Source organism: Mesocricetus auratus, unplaced genomic scaffold, assembly GCF_017639785.1.
Source record: "Mesocricetus auratus isolate SY011 unplaced genomic scaffold, BCM_Maur_2.0 Super-Scaffold_100004, whole genome shotgun sequence".
In the NCBI taxonomy this organism is placed as follows: Eukaryota; Metazoa; Chordata; class Mammalia; order Rodentia; family Cricetidae; genus Mesocricetus; species Mesocricetus auratus.
Window position 1 is genome coordinate 69,390,833 of NW_024429189.1, and position 18,941 is coordinate 69,409,773.

The 18,941-nt window shown below is 44.8% G+C and overlaps 1 protein-coding gene and 1 pseudogene across 2 annotated transcripts in view; both read right to left on the reverse strand.

Moving 5' to 3' along the window:
- The window catches only part of Ldlrad3 (low density lipoprotein receptor class A domain containing 3), a 229,811-nt gene extending 226,405 nt beyond the window's left edge, over positions 1-3,406 (reverse strand). For both annotated transcript variants that reach the window (XM_013118146.3, XM_005064873.4), the window contains exon 1: positions 3,316-3,406. In XM_013118146.3, coding sequence (XP_012973600.1) covers positions 3,316-3,361 — 46 coding nt within the window. In that variant the 5' untranslated portion in view covers positions 3,362-3,406. The remainder of the gene's footprint in view (positions 1-3,315) is intronic.
- Positions 3,407-16,076: 12,670 nt separating this feature from the next.
- LOC101838625 lies at positions 16,077-17,595 on the reverse strand (annotated as a pseudogene).
- Between the last annotated feature and the right edge of the window lie 1,346 nt (positions 17,596-18,941).

Here is an 18,941-nt window from a genome sequence, read left to right on the forward strand (position 1 = left end):
TTCAGGGTATTATCCATACAATGATCAGATCTGAGGAAGGGGGGAGTATTGATGGGCAAACTCTGTGGTGATTGTGTTAAATCACAAAAGTCCCTGGCAGAACAAACTCAGCATCACAACCCATGAGGCTGGGAAGGGTTGAGAAAAGCTTGAGTTAGAATCCAGGCTTCAGCCCACACCATGGTGCCTAGAAAATCATCGATACCTCAGGAGCCATAGAAAGACATGCTGTTACTTGCTACCTGAGCTTTTGGAAAAAGTCAAGTTGTTCTCAGTGGCAAGATGAACATTTCATATGTGGGACTTGGGCCATGAATTCTGGGGTCCCTTCATCTCCCATGCAAATGGGCAAGGCTTTTAAACAATAATACCACATCACACAATTTCCCAGTCCCCAAATTCTCCCAACTGCTTCAGAACTATCAGGCATAAAATAAACATCACTCAGTCGCGGGGACTTACTTAGCATGAATGAAGTCCTTGTTTTATTCCCAGCACCACATAACCAGGGTGAGGTGGCCCTTGCCTGTAACCCCAGAACTTAAGTGACAGATGCAAGAGCATCAAATGTTCAAGGTTGTCCTTATCTGCATAGTTCAAGACTGGTAGAGGCCAGCCTGGGCTACATAAGACCTTTCATCAATACCCCAAAACAAGAACAACAAAAACCATGTTGGTGGCAACACAAGCCCACTATCAACTCATTCTGGCAGCTTTGGCTTCTGACGGGTTTAAGGAATTGACCAGCTTGCCCCACCCCCCTTCCTCCCTCACAGATGTTAAAATACATAACCTGGTAAGCTATCAAGGAAAACAAAAACAAGAAAACAAAACAACGTCTCATATCCCAATAGGGAGCCCCAGAGACAACCTCTGAGGTGAAAAACAACAGGGTATGTTTATTTGTACTTCCATGCAGTCCTTGGACAGGGCTAGGCTAAGTGCAGCTCCTTAGCTGGTTAAAACAGAAATAAAACCCACCCTCAGGTCATGAGGCAGATCCTTCCAGGAGAAAAGTCAAGTAGCACACTGCTGCCAGGAGGGGAAATTGAACCTCTTCCCAGTCTTCCCTGATCAGAGGAGAAGGGGGGGGGTGGCCAACCACCTACCCACTCATCTTCACATCCACCTTTCAAAATATCTAAAGACCTAAACCCACCATGTGCATCACCCAGGTGCCAGAAAACAGGGCATCAGACAAACTGATGGAGGGCTGAAACCATCTGAGGTTCTCCAGCAGGATAAACTAAAAAATAGTAACAGTCACAACCATGTTTCACCTCCTTAAGGCAAATGCTAAAACAAAGGAAGAGAAAACATGTGCCAAGGTGCCTCAGAAAGTTCCTGAACAACACAGTCCTTTGAATGGTTCTTTGAATAGCAGTGGCCTTCCAGCCTCTTAAATACCCAAGACTTGGACTTCACACTCAACTGGGACCCCAGGTGTCTTCCACAGACTATCGGGAGGTAAAAATCCAATGTCCTGGCTTCTATGACCCCTCTGTTATTATTAGCTTTACAGGAAAGGATTTGGATGTAAGATCTGAGACAAAGGTACCTGGTCCAACTGGGAACAACCCAGCTCTGTTTCCCAGATTTGGTTCAAAACGCAGTTCATGCTTTAAAAACTGGTGCTTAGGGTAACAAGAAAAAACACTTCCACCCACCTAAAAGCCATAGAGAAGGAAGTCACTATAATTCAAAGCCACAGCCAACTTCTGCCAAGGAACACTGCAATGGCTGTCTCTACTCTAACCCAACTATATAGCTCACTGGGACTATGTCACTGATTTGAGCTCCGTGTTATACATTCACAGGCATATTAAATAACCATTGCTGACAGAGAGAAATATGTATAATTTTTTGTGAACTCAAGACTCAACCCCCTACAACCAGGAGATGAGATCATTAGTGTCCACTGGCCATAAGCAGTGAACATACACAAGAGCCAGCTTGGGTGTTACCAGGGGACATGCCATTGCTATGTGAATCAAATGTGTGCATCCAGGCAGATCTTCATGTCTGAGATGCCCTGGAACGCAGCCTGCTCTAACAGCCTCCAAATAACTTGCACCTGCTTATAGCTGCCTAATTCATTTTCCCCTCCCTCTTTTCCTTCCTCCCTCCCTCTTTCTCTATCCCCCTCCCCCATAACTCAAGACAAACAGAACACAGGGCCTCAGACCTGGCTTAAAAAACCACAGCCACCACAGGAGTCTAGCCCTTCACTGGAAGCTGAGCAAACCCACAGACATTTAAATGGAGTCTCAGAAGAGTAGGGATGATGTCTTGAGGGTGGGGACGGCCACTGGGTTGGAAAGATGCTCAGGACCCGCGAATTCCAGGAAGGAAGGGTTCCCTGGCATCTGCAAGAGGTAGCTCAGAATGAACTTCCCCCCACAAACACTTCTAGGAGCATTTGGGGAAATCCAATATAAATTAGGCAAGGAGTGACCCAAATACAGTACAAGAAATCTTCAGTAAAGAAAGTTCAGTGAGCATCAGCTGCCCAGAAATAAACATCAGGGGTTAAGGGTGGGCAGGGCTGAGGAGGGACTGCTGACAGCTGTGGCCGGCGGGCAGAGGCAGAGGGGAAGGGCTCCAAGCTGGAATTCGGAGCGTGCCCACATCAGCAGAAAAGTTCCTGGGAACAGCTCTCTGCCTGGGAGGGACCCTGCGGGTCTCAGGATACAAGCGTTCTGAGGTGCAAGGACCAACGGTCGTTAGAGGAAGCCCCGGGTCCTCTGTTGCCGGCTGCCCGTAGGGCAGGTTAAGGCGTCTGCGACAGACAGAAGTAAAAGATCTGCTCCCAGGATGAGCGAGTGACTGCCAAGTCCAGTCCAACTGGATCTCAGTATTCCCAAACCAGACACAGTCCCAGGAAGAAGAGAAGGGAAGCTGGGATGCAGATGCGAGGGCAGCGTAGATGGGGTAGGGAGGCAGGAAAGTGTACGTTAAAGGCTGCGGGAGTCAGGGAAGACCCGAAATCAGTGCTCGCCTTCCCCTCCTCCGTTCCCAGCACACTGAACCACGCTCGAGCTACGCCCAATCCGGGCGGCCGCCGGGCTCCAGGGAGCGGGCGCCACACAAAGCTCCGCCCGCGAACACACAACAGCACCCGGCGCGCCGGCCCACACAATAGCACGGCGCGCGCCCCGCCGCGGCCCCTCGCGGGGTCCCGGCCAGCCAGGCGCCCGGGTCCGCCCTCCGCGGACACCCACGCCCGCAGCCCAGGCCCGCGCGCGGGGCAGGGACAGTCACGGCCAGCCCCCACGCCCCGGGCCCGGTGAAGTGCGTCGCGAGTCCCCCACTCACCCGCGGTGCTGCTCAGCAGCAGGCACAGCGGCCCTAGCAGCCACATGGCGCGGCCGCCGCTCCGCTGCCCAGCGACGTCGCTGCCCCGCGGCCTCGGTCAGACCCCGCCCCCCGGCGCCGGCCACGCCCTCTCGCCGGCCTGGCCACGCCCCCGCCCTCCCAGGCCGGAGGGCTCAGCCAAGTTCTGCAAGCTCTCAGCTGAGAGTCGCCGCCGGTACTCTGCCCAGGGGCCGGGTTGAGAGGGTTCTGCAGATCCAGTAATTGCTACCTCAGGGGTCAGAATACGAGGCCCTCATACTTGCTCCTACTTTGCGCTCGGCCCCGTTTCCCTGTTCTACATCCTAAGGGACGCAAGAGTCATCATCTCCCCAGAACTCAGGGAGATTCTTAACTGTAAAAGAAGTGCTTTCAAAGGGAGAAAGAATTTCAAAGAACCCATTCTTAGGAGAAAACGGATTTTGTTTTCGTTTTTGTTTTTTGTGAGAGTAAAATACCACCATTGCTTCCCAAACTCTAAGATATGTCAGGCAGGCTTGGGGACCATGTTAAAAAGTACACTCCAACTCAATAGGCTTCTAACAAGTCAAGTGATTCTGAGTCTATTTCCTGGAGCCACAGGAGAAGCAGAGAAGAAATTTCATCCCAAGATCTAAGAACACTGAGACTACCCCCATGAACTTCGGAGAGTTTTAAGGCCCCTAAAGCTTTACAGTTTCCATTGCTGGGCATTACACACTTTTTTTTTTAAGGAAAGCATATTATAGGACTGGAGTAATGACTCAGCAGTTAAGAGTACCCACTGCTCCTCCAGAGGACCTGGCAGCCTGTAACTCCAGTTGCATGCAATCCAGTAACTTCTGAGCTCTGGGGATACACACATGACATTCACTCACAACGCCACATGCAGATACACATATATAAAAGTAATGAGAATAAATCTCTTTAAGCAGGAGAAAGGACATTGTGAAGAGATCTTCGATAATGATACTTAGGCAAGTAAACAAGTTCCCCTAGGGATGCTTGTTTGCCTCTGAACATTAAGAACATGGAAAGACAATGGCCCTGCCCCAGAGCTGCCGGTTTGTTTCAACTTTAGGAAACATTTGGGCAACCGCTGTGTTACAAACTTCCCCAGGGACAAGTTCATGTGGCAAAAAATAAGGCACAGGCCTCCAGGCTAGAGCTGGTCAGTTCAACAGCCTGCAAAGATCCACACCCTACAAGGATCTTCCCCAATTAAGCCTTCAAATGAGACCTCAGCCCCAGTGGAAGCCATGACAGCCTCCCTGCAGACCTTAAGTCCATGTGCTCATCTAAGCTGCCTCTAGGTTACTATCCAGAAGACTGTGCGTGTTCATTAGGTTATAGTTTCAACCGCAAGTCATTTATTACAATACATAGGCTTATAGCCAATAGTGACTCAAAACAGCTAGTGTGACTGAATCTCACTTAGCAACCACCAGAAAGCAGCAAGAAGATGTGAATAGGAGGTATCTGTTGCTCTCATGGTCACGTTTAACCTTCACAACAATCTCCGAGACAGACAGTGTGGTCTCTGTGACACAAATGAGGAATCTGGGACTCAAAAACATTTTCCCCCTGGCTCAAAAGATTCCAGTATTGAAGCCAGATCTCACAGCCATATATCAAAACAAATTATTTACCATAGTAAACAATCCCAATTCATAAAACGCGAAACTTAGCTGCAACTTCAAAAATGATATGGCCACTGGAGTGAAGCTACAATAATGGAAATAGCCAACAAACAAAAGTTGATTCTGTGTTTAATACAATTTTATTCTCAAGAAGAGGTTTTTTTTTTTGATGCATCTAATGGTTGCAGTACCCACTCCCCCAAAAATGCTGAGCTTGAGAAAATTCCCCACTGGAATTTAAAAAGGCCAGGCAGTGATACCTTGTGTCTTTAATGACAGCACTTGAGAGGCAGAGGCAGATGGATCTCTGTGAGTTCAAGGCCAGCATGGTCTACAACATGAGCTCCAGGAAATCCAGTGCACACAGAAAGAAACCCTGTATGGAAAAATATTTTTTTAATTTTTAAAAGTCATTCTTGAGTCAACGTGTATGTGTGTGTGTGTGTGTGTGTGTGTGTGTTTAAACTGTCAGGCTAATACTTCTAGGAACCAACTGACTTCACATTTAATATAGTCACGAAATTTCAGGAGAAAAATTAGCTGGCATTTGTTAATGAATATCTTGCTCTATCCAAAATTCTCCCTTCACTTTTTAAGATGTGCAGTTGTCTGTCCCCTTAAAAGGGTAATTTATTACCTATGGCCAGTCCTGAAACTAAGGAACAATTATGGGGGGGGGCGCACAACTTATCAAGGGAATGCTTTTGTCACGGATATATTTCTTTTTCTTTCTCAGTTGAAAAAAAATGGGTTCGTTATGTGTATATCATAGTTGGGGTTTCTCTTCCTTCGTTAAAACCCTTGACAAAAAGCAACTAAGGGAGGAAAAGATTTACTTCTGCTTATACACCAGGATCACAGTCCATCACTGGGGGAAATCGGAGCAGGAACTGAAGCAGAGACCACTCAGGATTACTGACTTCCTCCTCCTAGCTTGCTCAGCCTGCTTTCTTACTCAGAACACCTGCCCAGAAGTGGCATACCCCACACTCACTCATCCCATTGGGACCGCCCACATCAAGTAATCAAAAACTAAAGGGCACTACAGGCAATCTGATGAAGGCATTTCCTCCATAGAGTCCCTCTTCCAAACGACTCTTGCTTTTGTCTAGTTGACATGAAAACTAACCAATACAAGTATACAAACCACCTGTGGACTATGGACAAGATGAGCATTGTCCTTGAACTTCACAGACCTCCAGCGTTGAATATGGTAGACTTAAGCTAAGTTCCTTTGGATTGCTCTAAGCACTTGAAATGTGGCTACTCTGGCGAATGCTTCAAACGTAATATGTGAAGTAGATTTCAAAGACAGTACCAAACAGAACATGAAAAAGCAGTAACTTTACTTTGGTGATGTGGTAACACATACTATTGCAACTATAGACCTTTCATCACTTTTTTTTTAATGTAGCTGAGTTGGCATGAAGGTTCATCCAGTAAAGGCACTTGCTCCCCAAGCCTGATGACCTAAATTCAGCCCCCAGACCCCACAAGGTAGACAGCAAGATCCAGCTCCTGCAGGCTGTCCTCTGACCTTCATGTAAGAATTGTGATGTGGGTCTGTGTGTCTGTGTGTATTGTGTGTAGGACTCACAATGCATTTCTCTGAAACAGTACTGATGTAACTGACCTTTTATTTCCTGTGTAAGCACATGACCCCTTAGGGTTCCTTGTATTGTAGCAGAATGGGTCCTCTTAAAGGTCACTGAATTAAAGGATTTTCCCCATCCTGGTTTCTCCATTGACTAATTCTGCCTCAAAGACCTCCTGACCTTCTATTACAGACATCAAAGTCCACAGACATGAAGGAAATTTTAATGTCATAATTTCTGTATTACAAACACCCCCACAGAGTCATGGAGCAGAGGAGGGAAGAAATGAATTGGGAAGAAACCATCTTTTTAGATCACAGGAACATTTTGCACTAAGTTCAGAAATAAAAACCCACAAAATTGAATGCCCTTTGCATTTTCAGGGAAGCTAATTATACATTAGTTAACTAACAAGTCAGAAGTCACAGGAGACTTCCCTCATCCAGTTAGCGACAAATGACAAGGAATGTGTCCAGCACACCCAGTAATGGTTCCCTTCTCCAGGTAGTAAACCCATTCATAAACAAACAGGCAGTCAACCTTAAAAAGAGGTCTCATAAAAACTCTGTGGAACGTAAATAAATTTACATTTTTAATCTGACGTTATTGGAGCATTTCCCAAACTATGAAAACCCTGATTTAATAATTTAAGTTGTTTTTCTCAGTATTCCTCAGCCTACTTCTTTTAAACACCTCATCATTTTGAGCTAAATTCTTTGGGCTTGATTGATTTTCATGTTTAAAAGCTTAATTTCAGGTGCTGTTTGATCACTTAATCTGGAACTGACGCTGCGTGGGTGGTACTTCTATTGTGGAAGAGAGAGGAGGCATGGTTTTCTTTACTTCTTTTTTTTTTTTTTTTTTGCCAAGCTTTCAGCAAATTGCCATGCCCAGTGTGGAAGAAGACACTCAAAGAGGACAAGGAAGAAAAATCATTTCACAATGTTCAGGACCCTTCAAGGCCATGGGCTAAAAACACAGAAGAACCACATAACACCGTTGGCTTCCGTACAGTATTTGGAGACTCCTTAAAAGTAGCTAGAATTGGTACTGAGGAGATCCTCAGGGTTTGAAGAGTGTTTGAATCGGGAACTGAGTTAGCAGGGCACACCTGAAATCCCTGAATAAGGGGTTAGAAGCAGGTAGATCTCCAGAACTCACCAGCCAGCCCTGAGATTTGGGGAGTCAGTGAGAGACTGTTGTGTAACAGTTTCCATGGAGACTGAAATAGTCCATCCTGCAGTGAAGCTCTTTAAGCTGGAAGAAAAAAAAAACTCAAAATAGCTTCAGGAAGTCCCTGAAACTCACCAGATTCACTAGGCCCCTCCCTGCCAGAGTAAGTAACAAAAGCTGAGAGTCCTCCTCAGACGCTAGGAAGCTGAGCAGTGAAGAAAATATACAGACCAGTCAAGAAGACTTTGAGACCAGAACAGCAGCCTGGCAGAAGCAGACATCAGTCAAGCGCCTGGAAGAGGTTTAGACTTAGTGAGGCACCTGGAAAGGACACTCCTCAACCTGGTGAGCTGCCTTCAGGCTGTTCAGTATGTTTCAGGTTCCCAGATTTGTGAGCTGTGACCCATGCTGGGGTGGCCTTTGGTGATGCCGTTGTCTGTGAGTCATTTCTGCTTCAGTAAGTAACCCATTGCTCATATTCCTGTAAGAAACCACCGTAAAACTCATTGGTTCCCCCAAGTTGGACTTCTGTGATACCCATACTTGACTCTGTCATGGGTTTCCTACCTGGGGTAAATTGATGTTGTATCTCCCCAGGACAAGCTTTGCTACATGGCAGTAAAGTTAAGAGCAGCAGGTAGGCCAGGCAGTGGTGGCAAACTCCTTTAATCCCAGCACACAGGAGGCAGAGGCAGGCAGACCTCCGTGAGTTCGAGGCCAGAATGGTCTACAGAGCTAGTTCCAGGACAGCTATGGCTGTTACACAAAGAAACCCAGTTTTGGACCCCCAAAAAAGCAGCAGAAACCCAGTCTTGGACCCCCCCAAAAAAGCAGCAGTTTGAAGACACTAACAAATGATCAGGCCTCCACCTGCATGTACATACTCGCATGCCCCACACATATCACAAAATACACAAATACACACACACACACACAGAGCTAATATTATGTCCTGCATCTTGTGCAAGCTAGAAATCTGGCTGGAAGTCAAGTCTGCCTTTGATTTCCCCCCATCACCAGCCACTGAGATGTGTCCAATTCATTCCTTTCTTTCTTTCTCCTGTCTCTCCCTTAGTTAATATCCCAGCACCTCGATGCCTGGGTTGTCTTAAACATCTCAGCTCTGTTCCCATTCAATCTGGAAGACTTCCATGGCCTGCTACTGACCTGAGGACAAGTTCAGGTAACTTAACTGGGTATGCTTCTCATGAGCTGCTGCTGAGGCTGAGGATTGTGGAAGTAGGAATGAGACCAAAGTCAAATGAAAAAGCAGAATGGTTGGTAGGAGACATTTGGTCACATTAGGGAGTTGTAGGCACTACCCTACGAGGGATGGAAAGTCACAGATGGTCAGGTTCAAACAGAGATAGGAGCAGGTTTGCATAGTGTTGGAAAGCAAGAGATCCGAATCACACACAAAGCCTGACCATGCTACCTCATTGTATGTCCTTGGGTACTTAGCCTTGCCTCCATCCATCCTTCCATCCATCCACCATCCTTCCACTCATCCGTCTATCTTTATCTCTGTTCCCCTTTCTGCTTTGTGTGTGTGTGTGTGTTACGTGTGTATTGCACACGTGTCTGCATATGTGTGTGGAAGCTAGAGATGAATAGCCATTGTCCTCCTCAACCACTTGCCTCCTCATTTTTTTGGGACAGTTTCTCACTGAACCTGGAGCTCCCTGTTGACCACTGTCTGGCCAGTGAAACCCAAGAGCTGGGATTACAGGCAAGTGCCACCACACTCATCTTTGATCAGGGAGCTGAGGATCCAAATTCAGATCCTCGTGTCTGTGCAGCAAACATTTTACCAACCACTCTTCATCTTCGAAGCCTTAGCCTTTATGAACCTATTTTTCATACACTTATAAAACAGACTGAGACCTCCTGCAAGACATACAGGGCTATGAGATGAAAATGAGGTGCTTAGCACACCACTTGCTCCAGAACACCCACCTCAGAAATTATAGCTAGTATTAATGACCCCTACTCCATGGTTCCCCGAGAAGACTTTCACAAACCCTTAGGACCAAGTTCAGCCCATTCCCATGCGCTCTCATGGCAGATGTCTGTGAAACTTAGGAGCCCACCTTGGGTTTCTTTCATAAAGCTTCATGAAATGTTGAAGGAATAAAAAAGAGCAGCTGGAAAAATAATAAGCAGCCAAAAATGAGCCCAAGTTCCACCAGAAATAATAATTCCAGGAAACAGAGTTACACACACAAAAGGGAATATACTCCAGGATACACATAATAAAACCACCTTGGCAAAGTGTGTGGCCTGATGGCCAAGCCAGGGCAGTGATGGAATTTAAAAGGGAATTGGAAGTTGGACATTTCCCCATGCAAGTCCATCTGGAGAGGTGTGCCAACCCACCCAGCAACAATTGAGTTACTGCCACATAAACATGAGCCCCATCACTGTGAAAATCCAGAGTAATTGCAATGAAAATGTCCAAGGTGGAAGAGATGGGGCAGTGGGGATGCTAGAAGCTATGCATGCAGGCCAGTTGGCTTAGAGCTCACAGCACGGAGCCAGCAAAGGCAGAGTCAAGGCCGGCGCTAGGCTAAGCCATTGGCTCTGAATGTGGGGAAGAGCTCCAGGTTCACAGGATGAGCAGAGGCTTAGTCCCACTCAAGCATCCTGCAACTGCTGGCGTCTGACGGCAAAAGGGGTTGTGGAAAAGTTTGGAGGATGCAATGTCAATCCCAACAACCGGGCCTGGCATTTATATAGGGTAGGCCAATAACAACAGTTCATCGCTGAAAGAATAAAGCATCTGGACCAGCTGATTAATAGGTCTGAGACCCCAGGAGCTTCCCACATCACTCCTTGCTGCCCAGTTGCTCCTTAGGCTCCAGATCCCTGCACGATTCAGCACCTCCTTGGAAATACAGGCCTGGTGTGCCAGGGGCCACATTCAAATTGATTGATGCTCTTATTGTTCAGCAAATGTCATGTGCACATTCAATTCTTCAAGCACCTGTTATGCTGGTAGCAGATGAGCCATGTGGTTTTCAGTATGCAAAGTGTCTTCTCAATCTATATAGACCAACGCTTTGGCTTGAATATAGTTTATCCCTCCCAAGTCCATGTTATCAGAGTTTAATCCCAACTAAGAGTATTAAGTGCAGAGAAACTTTATCAAACTGTGGTATCTAGTATGTGTATGCATTGCGTGTGGTATATGTGTATATTTGTGTTCATGCAGGCTTGTGCTGTGGTAATGGGGGAGTAGTGTGTGGGGGTGTGTAAGCGCATAGGGAGGCAGAGGTGGACTTCGGATGTTTTTGTTTGTTTGTTTTTGTTGTTGTATTGTTTTCCCCATTGATCTCCATTTCATTTTATGAGACAGGGTCTCTGTCTCTGAACCTAGAGTTCACCTGTTTGGCTAGGTTGGTGAGCCACTGAGCTCTAGGGATCCAGTTGCCTATCTAGCACTGGGCTTACAGACAAACACCACTGTACCTGGCTTTTTTTTTTTTTTTTTTTTGAGTTCTGGAAATCTAAACTCAGGTCCTCGTGCTTTTGAGGCCAGGGTTCTAACGGAGTCAGCTATCCTCCCAAATACAGCCCTGCTATGGGGTTTTAAGGTAGAGCCTTTGGGAGGTGAATGGGGTTAGAAGAGCTGACCGTGGTAGAGCTCTGTGATTAGGTATGGTGGCTTTCGAGGAACAGAACGAGAAGGCAGAGGGGACACAGCCTCCCTGTCTCTGGCCATGCGCAGCGCTCCGAAATCTGCTGGCAAGATTCTCTCACCTCCTCCAGTCTTTTTTTTTTTTTTTTTTTTTTTTTTTTGGTTTTTACGAGACAGGGTTTCTCTGTATTGTTTTGGAGGTTATCGGTCCAGCCGGCCTCGAACTCACAGAGATCCCCCTGCCTCTGCCTCCCGAGTGCTGGGATTAAAGGCGTGCGCCACCACCGTCCAGTCTTAACACTGCACCCCGAGACAACTGAGCCAAAATAAACTACACAGTTACCCAGCCTTGAGTATTTTGTCATGTTAATGCAGAGTGGACTAATGTGACTGGCAGGCACAAGTTTAGTTCAGGTAGAGTGACTGAGGCAGATCTCTTCCATCCATCCACCCTTCCGTGTGTTAAGTTTTTCCTATGTGCCTCGCCTTATACCGGATGCTAAGAGACGTGTAGGAGATTCATCAGACCCAGAACTTTCTCCTTCCCAGTCTAAAAATGGAACTGAGATCGAGTCTATCCATAACAGTGCAAGACATAAGGAGGGGAGGTTAAAGGAGACAGAAACCATGAGTTTCTGATTCTAAAGGCAGTCTGATTATATGAGATCTGTTAAATATGTAAATCAATGTTTTTTGGCTTATGTATCTTTAAACTCAATTTTAAAATGTTGAATTTTGGTTCAAACACTAGGGATAAGACAGTTCTCTCATAAATAACAGTAATTACAAATATTCACTGAGCACTTTTTCATGTGAGGTTCCTGACAGAACTTGGGAGAAGGACTTGGGTGCAGATTGCTCTGGGGGAACAAAATTGAGGGAGTAGAGACAACAGAGGAGAGAAACCAGGGAAAATGTGCAGTTCTGAGATGGTTAATAGTGTGGCCAACTGAGACTTGATGCTGGTTTGAACTCTCTAGGAGTTGTGGAAGCCACGTCTTAAATCTGGGAGCAGGGACAGTGGGAGCACTTTGTCTGTGAAATCCAGTCCTTGTTGACTGAATGTTAAATCTCTACCCTTCTATGCTTTTCCTATTTTATGCAACACCCCCAGGGATCAAAACTAAAAGGCATGGTGGGTGCTGAAGGTGGCACCCAGAGGCGGTGACAATTGTCTATGTATAGTACCCATTGTCTATGATCTCACAGGCCAGTCAACCAGCTTACAACAGCAGGCAGTATCACACATGCCACAGGTTGGTCCTTGAGACTCCTCCTTTTCATTGGGAGCAACAGAGATGTGAAGAGTTTAAATGGTCTACTATAGGTCACAGAAGCAGAATATGACTGAAGGGTCAATCAACATTATTTAAATCCTAAAGCCAGCCTTTCAACATGTTTAAATATCAGCTATGCTGGGACTTCAAAAACTTCCATTGTTTTGGGGGAAATATTATTAAGCAAGTTTATCTAGACCCTATTTGGAAAAAAATAGAGAAAGCCAATCTGCCCATTGATAAAAAAAAGTTTTTTTTAAATTTGTAAATATCTTGAGACAGAATTATAGACATCTGTCTCCTCCCAAGCACTCAAATATCCATGTGTCTTAGTTAGGATTTCTATTGCCATGAAGAGAGACATCATGACCACAGCAACTCTTATAAAGGAAAACATTTAATTGAGTGGCTTACGGTTTCAGAGGTTTAATCCATTATCATCATGGCAGGACATGTTGGCGTGCAGACAGACACTGTGTTGGAAAAGGAGCTGAGAGTTCTACATCTTACAGACAACAGGAATTGAGCTGACATACTGGGCGTGATTCAAGCATATATGAGACCTCAAAGCCCACCTCCACAGGGACAAACTTCCCCCAACAAGGCCATACCTATTTCAACAAAGCCACACCTACTGGTAGTGCCATTCCCTGTGAGTTTATGGTAGCCAATTACAGTCAAACTACCACAGCATTTTTTAAACATATAAAACCACATGGCAGTCTGTAATTCCACTGAAAACCCAAGGTGCTGAGGCTATTGATGCTCCTTCATGCCACAGACACAGTAAAGCTGAAAACCAAGTACTTAGAGCAGTTCACACGCTACTGTTCTTCTTGGCTTGTATTTATTTTTAAGAAGCTGAGAATGTTGCTTTTCCTGAAGCATAACAATGTCATTGTTTTGGGTAATGTCAAAGGCACCTGTCATTCAGAGAGTGATGAGCCAAGCTGACAGAGCACTGTTCAGCAGTAAGAGAGACTATCAAAATTTCAGGTGGATTTCTTAAAAAACATCATGCTCCTGAAAAAGAGGGGTGGTGTTATTAGTGGCGGTACACCAGCCATCTGCAGAGCCAAGCAAACCCAGAGATTAGAGATGTCCATCTCCCATCTGTGTCCCAAATGCCTGGTCTCCAAGGATACTAGGAAGGGAAGCTCACTACATGAGGCATTAAAGCCCCTAAAATGACACATTTCCTCTCATGAGAGCAGTCCTAGCTCTGTCTGGCCAGTGCCGATCGCTTCACTCACAATCAATTTGATTTCACCCGAAGACTCTATAACTGAGTTTGGAGTTCTTGAGTCATGCTTGGGCTCAGATGGCTGCTCTCATTCTCTGTTGCCAGGCCCTCCTGGATAGGTTTTCATAAGCCTGTCCTCTTACATCTCTTTAAATGACACTTTTCCTGTGATGGCTGTGCCTTTGCACGGTAGATTACAATTAGGAACTTGCTATTTCAGTGGAAGAAAATACAATAAAGCCATCAGATGATCTTGAAAGGACAAAAACACCAAAACAGGAAGAGCTGTTTGCGTCCATGGTTGTGGTGGATGCTATTGTTCCCAATTACGCAGTCCTCTTGGATCAGTCCCAAAGGAAACAGTATTTACTAGGCTCAAACAGGAGAAAGTTTACCAGGAGTTCTTCAGTGGAGGTCCAGAAATTAAGAAAATTTCTAAACACCCCCCAAAACATGCCTCAAAAACACTCCCCTCTGTTTTATTACACAGCCCCATCTGGTGCAGGGGATGCCCATTGTAATCTTTTGTTCAACAAATATTCACCCCTCCCCCACATTGCAGGAGGAGTCTCCTCAGGTAATATTGGACTGTTTCTGTGACTTGTTTGGGCCAGTGGATTATTAACATAGGTGAAGGTGCACGGACTATAAATTTGCTCATGGGTTTGACCTGACCCCGAAGCACAGAGTGGAACCACCCCGCTGAGCCCAGTCACCATCAATCTAATTGTCTGTGATGGCAGCCCTATGGTGCTGTTAGTCATTGGGTGTTGAGTTGTCTGTTCCTGGCCAATGTGGCTTTTTGCCCTTCTCTTTTGAAGTAAAGTCAGTGTTTATTCTTGAACCACAGAATTAAAACCCACACTGGAAAGTTGCCCTTGGTCCTATAAATAAGAACACACCCATGCATATAAAAACCACTCTAATTAAACCCAGTGGGTTAAAACAAAACAAAACCAGGAAGGGGGCATGTTGGGAAGAAATATTCCAGAGGGAGTGAAAGGACACAAGAAAGGGGATTCTGAACAAAGTATTTTATATATATGTTATGAAATTGTTGCAGAATAAATGAATTATTTTTAAAGGCTGAAGCTACTCATGTGTGGATGAGTTTTGAATCGTCATACCTGTAATCATAGCTACCATTTATTCTATGACAGGTGAAGTGGTAAATAATAAGTGTTCATAAACTTGAATGCATTTAACCCTCTCAATAACCCAAGAAATAAGGGGAAATGTCACCATTAGAAAAGAAAATTGAGGTGTATGACAGTGACATGTTTTGTTAGAACACTTCCTTCCAAACCAGGATTAGATTATTCAGGTTTAAGCGAATCCTGGTAATTCCTGACCAAGCTAGGCAGTGAACCAACCTCAAAATGAAATCCCTTCTTCAATATAACAATTGGCGAAGCTGAGAAGCACTATCACATTGACTGCTGGCAAGAACACATCTCATAGAATACAGGTGAAGATGTAAATTGATGCTGGTGCTCTGGTAAACAATCTGGTAATATTTATCTTGAACTTCAACATGTGCAGACCCTGTGAACGGAGGGTCCCATTTCTCTGATTATATTATCAGGGTCTAATCAAGGATGCAGTTGAAGGGTCATGTGCAAAGTTGTTCCTCAAGATATTGCTTATCATAGAACAAACTGAGTCAACTCAAATGTAAAGTATCTCCAGAATGCTTAAGAAACTGATATTAGTTAGAGTTGGGCCCTGGTGGTGCACACCTTTAATCCCAGCAGAGGCAGGTGGATCCCTGTGAGAAAGAGGCCAACCTGGTCTATAGAGTAAATTCCAGGACATCCATGGCTACACAAAGAAACCCTGTCTCCAAAAACAGAAAGTAGAGGAAAACGAGGGAAGGAAGGAAGGAAGGAAGGAAGGAAGGAAGGAAGGAAGGAAGGAGGGAAGGAACGAAGGAAGGAACGAAGGAAAGAAAGAAATATTGCTATAGACTGGAGCAATATGAAGCCATTAAAAGCTACATATTAGGGATATGAGAAAATATTGGCAGCAACTCTAAATGAAGGAAATCAGGAAAGAGGGAAACTGTGACATGTTAACACAATTATAGCAGTAACACATTATTTCTACACAATGATTATTATTTTCTTTTTTTGAAATTTAAAGAAAAATTTATTGAGGATCTGAAAAACAACTCCTACCAAATTGACTTTTCCCATAAAACTGTAGCTACACAAAGCATTGCGTCTATCATGTTAAAACGTTCATTAGACACAAATACAAAAACCATGAAATGATCCACCATTCTTTAACAATTAAGCAAAGATAAAATGCCTAAGGAACAACATGGGTGATTTGCAAAGGATGAGCTCTTTAAGCACCATTTTTAAAAAAAGAGCACAGATGGATGAGTGTTCAGTTATATACACTGAAGTGAACCTTTGGCACTAGGAATCAGAGCATTTTATCATAGAGCATTTACACATATTATAAAAGCGTGTAGTGTCAAAGGAACAGAGCCACCAGCATTCAAAATCAGCTTTGTCAACCAGGCAATAAAACACTCTACAGCATGTCTCTCTGCTGTCCATCACTGAATACACTAGTAGAAACTTTAAAATGAAAAGAAGAAAAGGAGCACTGATTCCTTTTACTTTCTCTGTTTAAAATCAAACAGAAAACAAACATCAATTCTGCTATACACTAGTGGTCTTAAATGTACATCATCTGTACAAGAGAAGGACTAAGAACCAAACTGTTTACAGAGATTCAAGCATGAGTGAGAGAGAGCAGGCCCCTCACCTTTCCATGTGCCTGAGTACCTTTCTGATGGTACTCAGAATGGACCACTTCATAGTCCCTGGCACTGAACAAAGTTGCAGAATTCTTTGCCAGGTACTTGAGGAAATCATGTAGATAGCTCAGTAATAAAGCAAGGTTTTTCTCATCTAGAGGGGTATAGGCCAACATCGCTCCAATTCGCACAAATAATCTCAGTAAATGCGCTCCATACACCTGGGACGTGGGTGCATCAGGGTGATCTGCAAGAATCTCAGCATACCGTGGTCTCTCAAGTTTGTAGAGTAGCCGAGTGTCCGGCATTACATTGAAATACTCCTTTATCCCTGCCACAACCTCATTAACAGCACACCCCCTTATTACCTGTATTTCCTTGAGACTTCTTAAAATTTGCGTAATCCTCCAAAATGGAATCCACATTCTTCTTGGCCGGAAGATTAAAAAAAAAACCTGTTTTTGTCTGGTGATCAAGTCCCACAAGCCATGGTTTCAGCTCCTCAGGGATCTTTAACTTCATCTCTGTTCATGAATGTTTCTTCATTTTCAACAGCTGGGTGTACCCCGGCTCTTTTCTTCCTAGGAGGCTGAGGTGTCTCACCGGAACTACCACCATCTCCATTTCCGGGTGTTTTCTGCTTGTTCTCTTTTGTTTTCACTTTGGCATTTTTCTGTCGCAGACCAGATGTCTTCTTTCCTGGAGCAGCCCCTCTCATCCTGCCCTCTGCACACTCTTCCTGATTGGCCTTTTGAGGCTCTCGATGTTTCTGAGAATTGGTGTCCACGTATTTGAGTACTCTGCTTTCTGGAACCCATTCATCCCAATTTTTATTCCAACCACTGCAATGGGTAAAGTATTTCACTTGTTTGTCCTTTATGGCAACCCTTACACACTTTGCTTCTCAGAGAAGAGGCCCATGAAAGCACAGCACTCTCTCCCTCTCCTGGAATTTGGGTTTCAGGTCCTGCTTGGACGCCATTTCTAAGTGATTCATCGCCTCCTCCTTCTCCCACCACCCCTGACTACCACCGATTATTACTTTCTATGAGTTTTCTTATTTTAAGCACTTGTTATATTTCTCAAAATATATTGAATAATCAAATCTTTTATTTTTGGGATTGTAATTACATCATTTCTCCCTTCCCTTTCCTCCCTCCAAGTCCTCCTGTAACTTCTCCTCATTCCCTTTCAAATTCATGTCCTCTTTTTTAATTAATTATTGCTATATGCACATGTGTATACAATATATATTCTTAAATGCAACCTAAAGCAGAAATCTTAAATGATCTTTTAAAAATGAGTTTTTCTTACTAGTCTGTGTATCTCTGCATGTGAATGTTGGTACGTTCCAGGCATAGTGTGCTTGTGAAACTCAGGGAGCTGAGTTTTTTGTTTGGTTAGTTATTTGGTTGGTAGGTTTTAGTTTTTTGAAACAGGGCTTCTCTGTGTAGCTCTGGCTGTCCTAGAATTCATTCTGCAGACCAGGCTGGCCTAGAACTCACAGAGATCCACCTGTGTCTGCCTCCTGAGTGCTGGGATTAAAAGCACCACTATCTGGTTCTCCTTGATAAAGGAGGGTCTCTCTTGTTCCTGCCATGCTGGGCACTCCAGGCTAATTAGACAGCAAGCTTCTAGGTGATTCTCCCATCTCTGCTTTCCATCTCACTATAGGAGCTCACACTGTGCCTTTTGTATGAGCTCTGGGGATCGGACTCAGGTCATTGGGCTCGCACAGCGAGCACTTTTAGCCTTGGAACCATCCCACCATCCTTAACACAGCAGTTTTTTTTTAATACCTGTATGACACAAGCCTATGAGGGCAGAAGTCATCATCTGCTTTGCTCACAGAGAGATGCCAGAAAGGTACGTAGCTCCGAATATGTGCTCAGTACATCTTTGTGGAATGAATGAAGTCGTTCTCTGCTACCTGTCTCTCCTGTGTATATTAACCTCCATCCACAGAAAAATGCCAGAGATAACTGACTTACAAGGAGAAAGGAGCTACCATGCCTCCCAGTCTGTAGTAAACTCGCAGAGAAGCAAATCTGCTCATCTCACTACAGGAAGCAAAACTGAGAAAGAGAAAGGTGTCTGGTCTCACCATCCCCTTTGGGGGCACATTACTGCTGCCCTAAAGACTTGGCACCACCATGCCAGAGAGTGTAGACTGGCCAACACTCTGGCAGAGGGTTTAGGTCATCAGTGGTTTCTGAAACAACCACATGTGACAACGGGCTTATGCATTCCTTGTGCCAGGACACTAGAATGGTTTC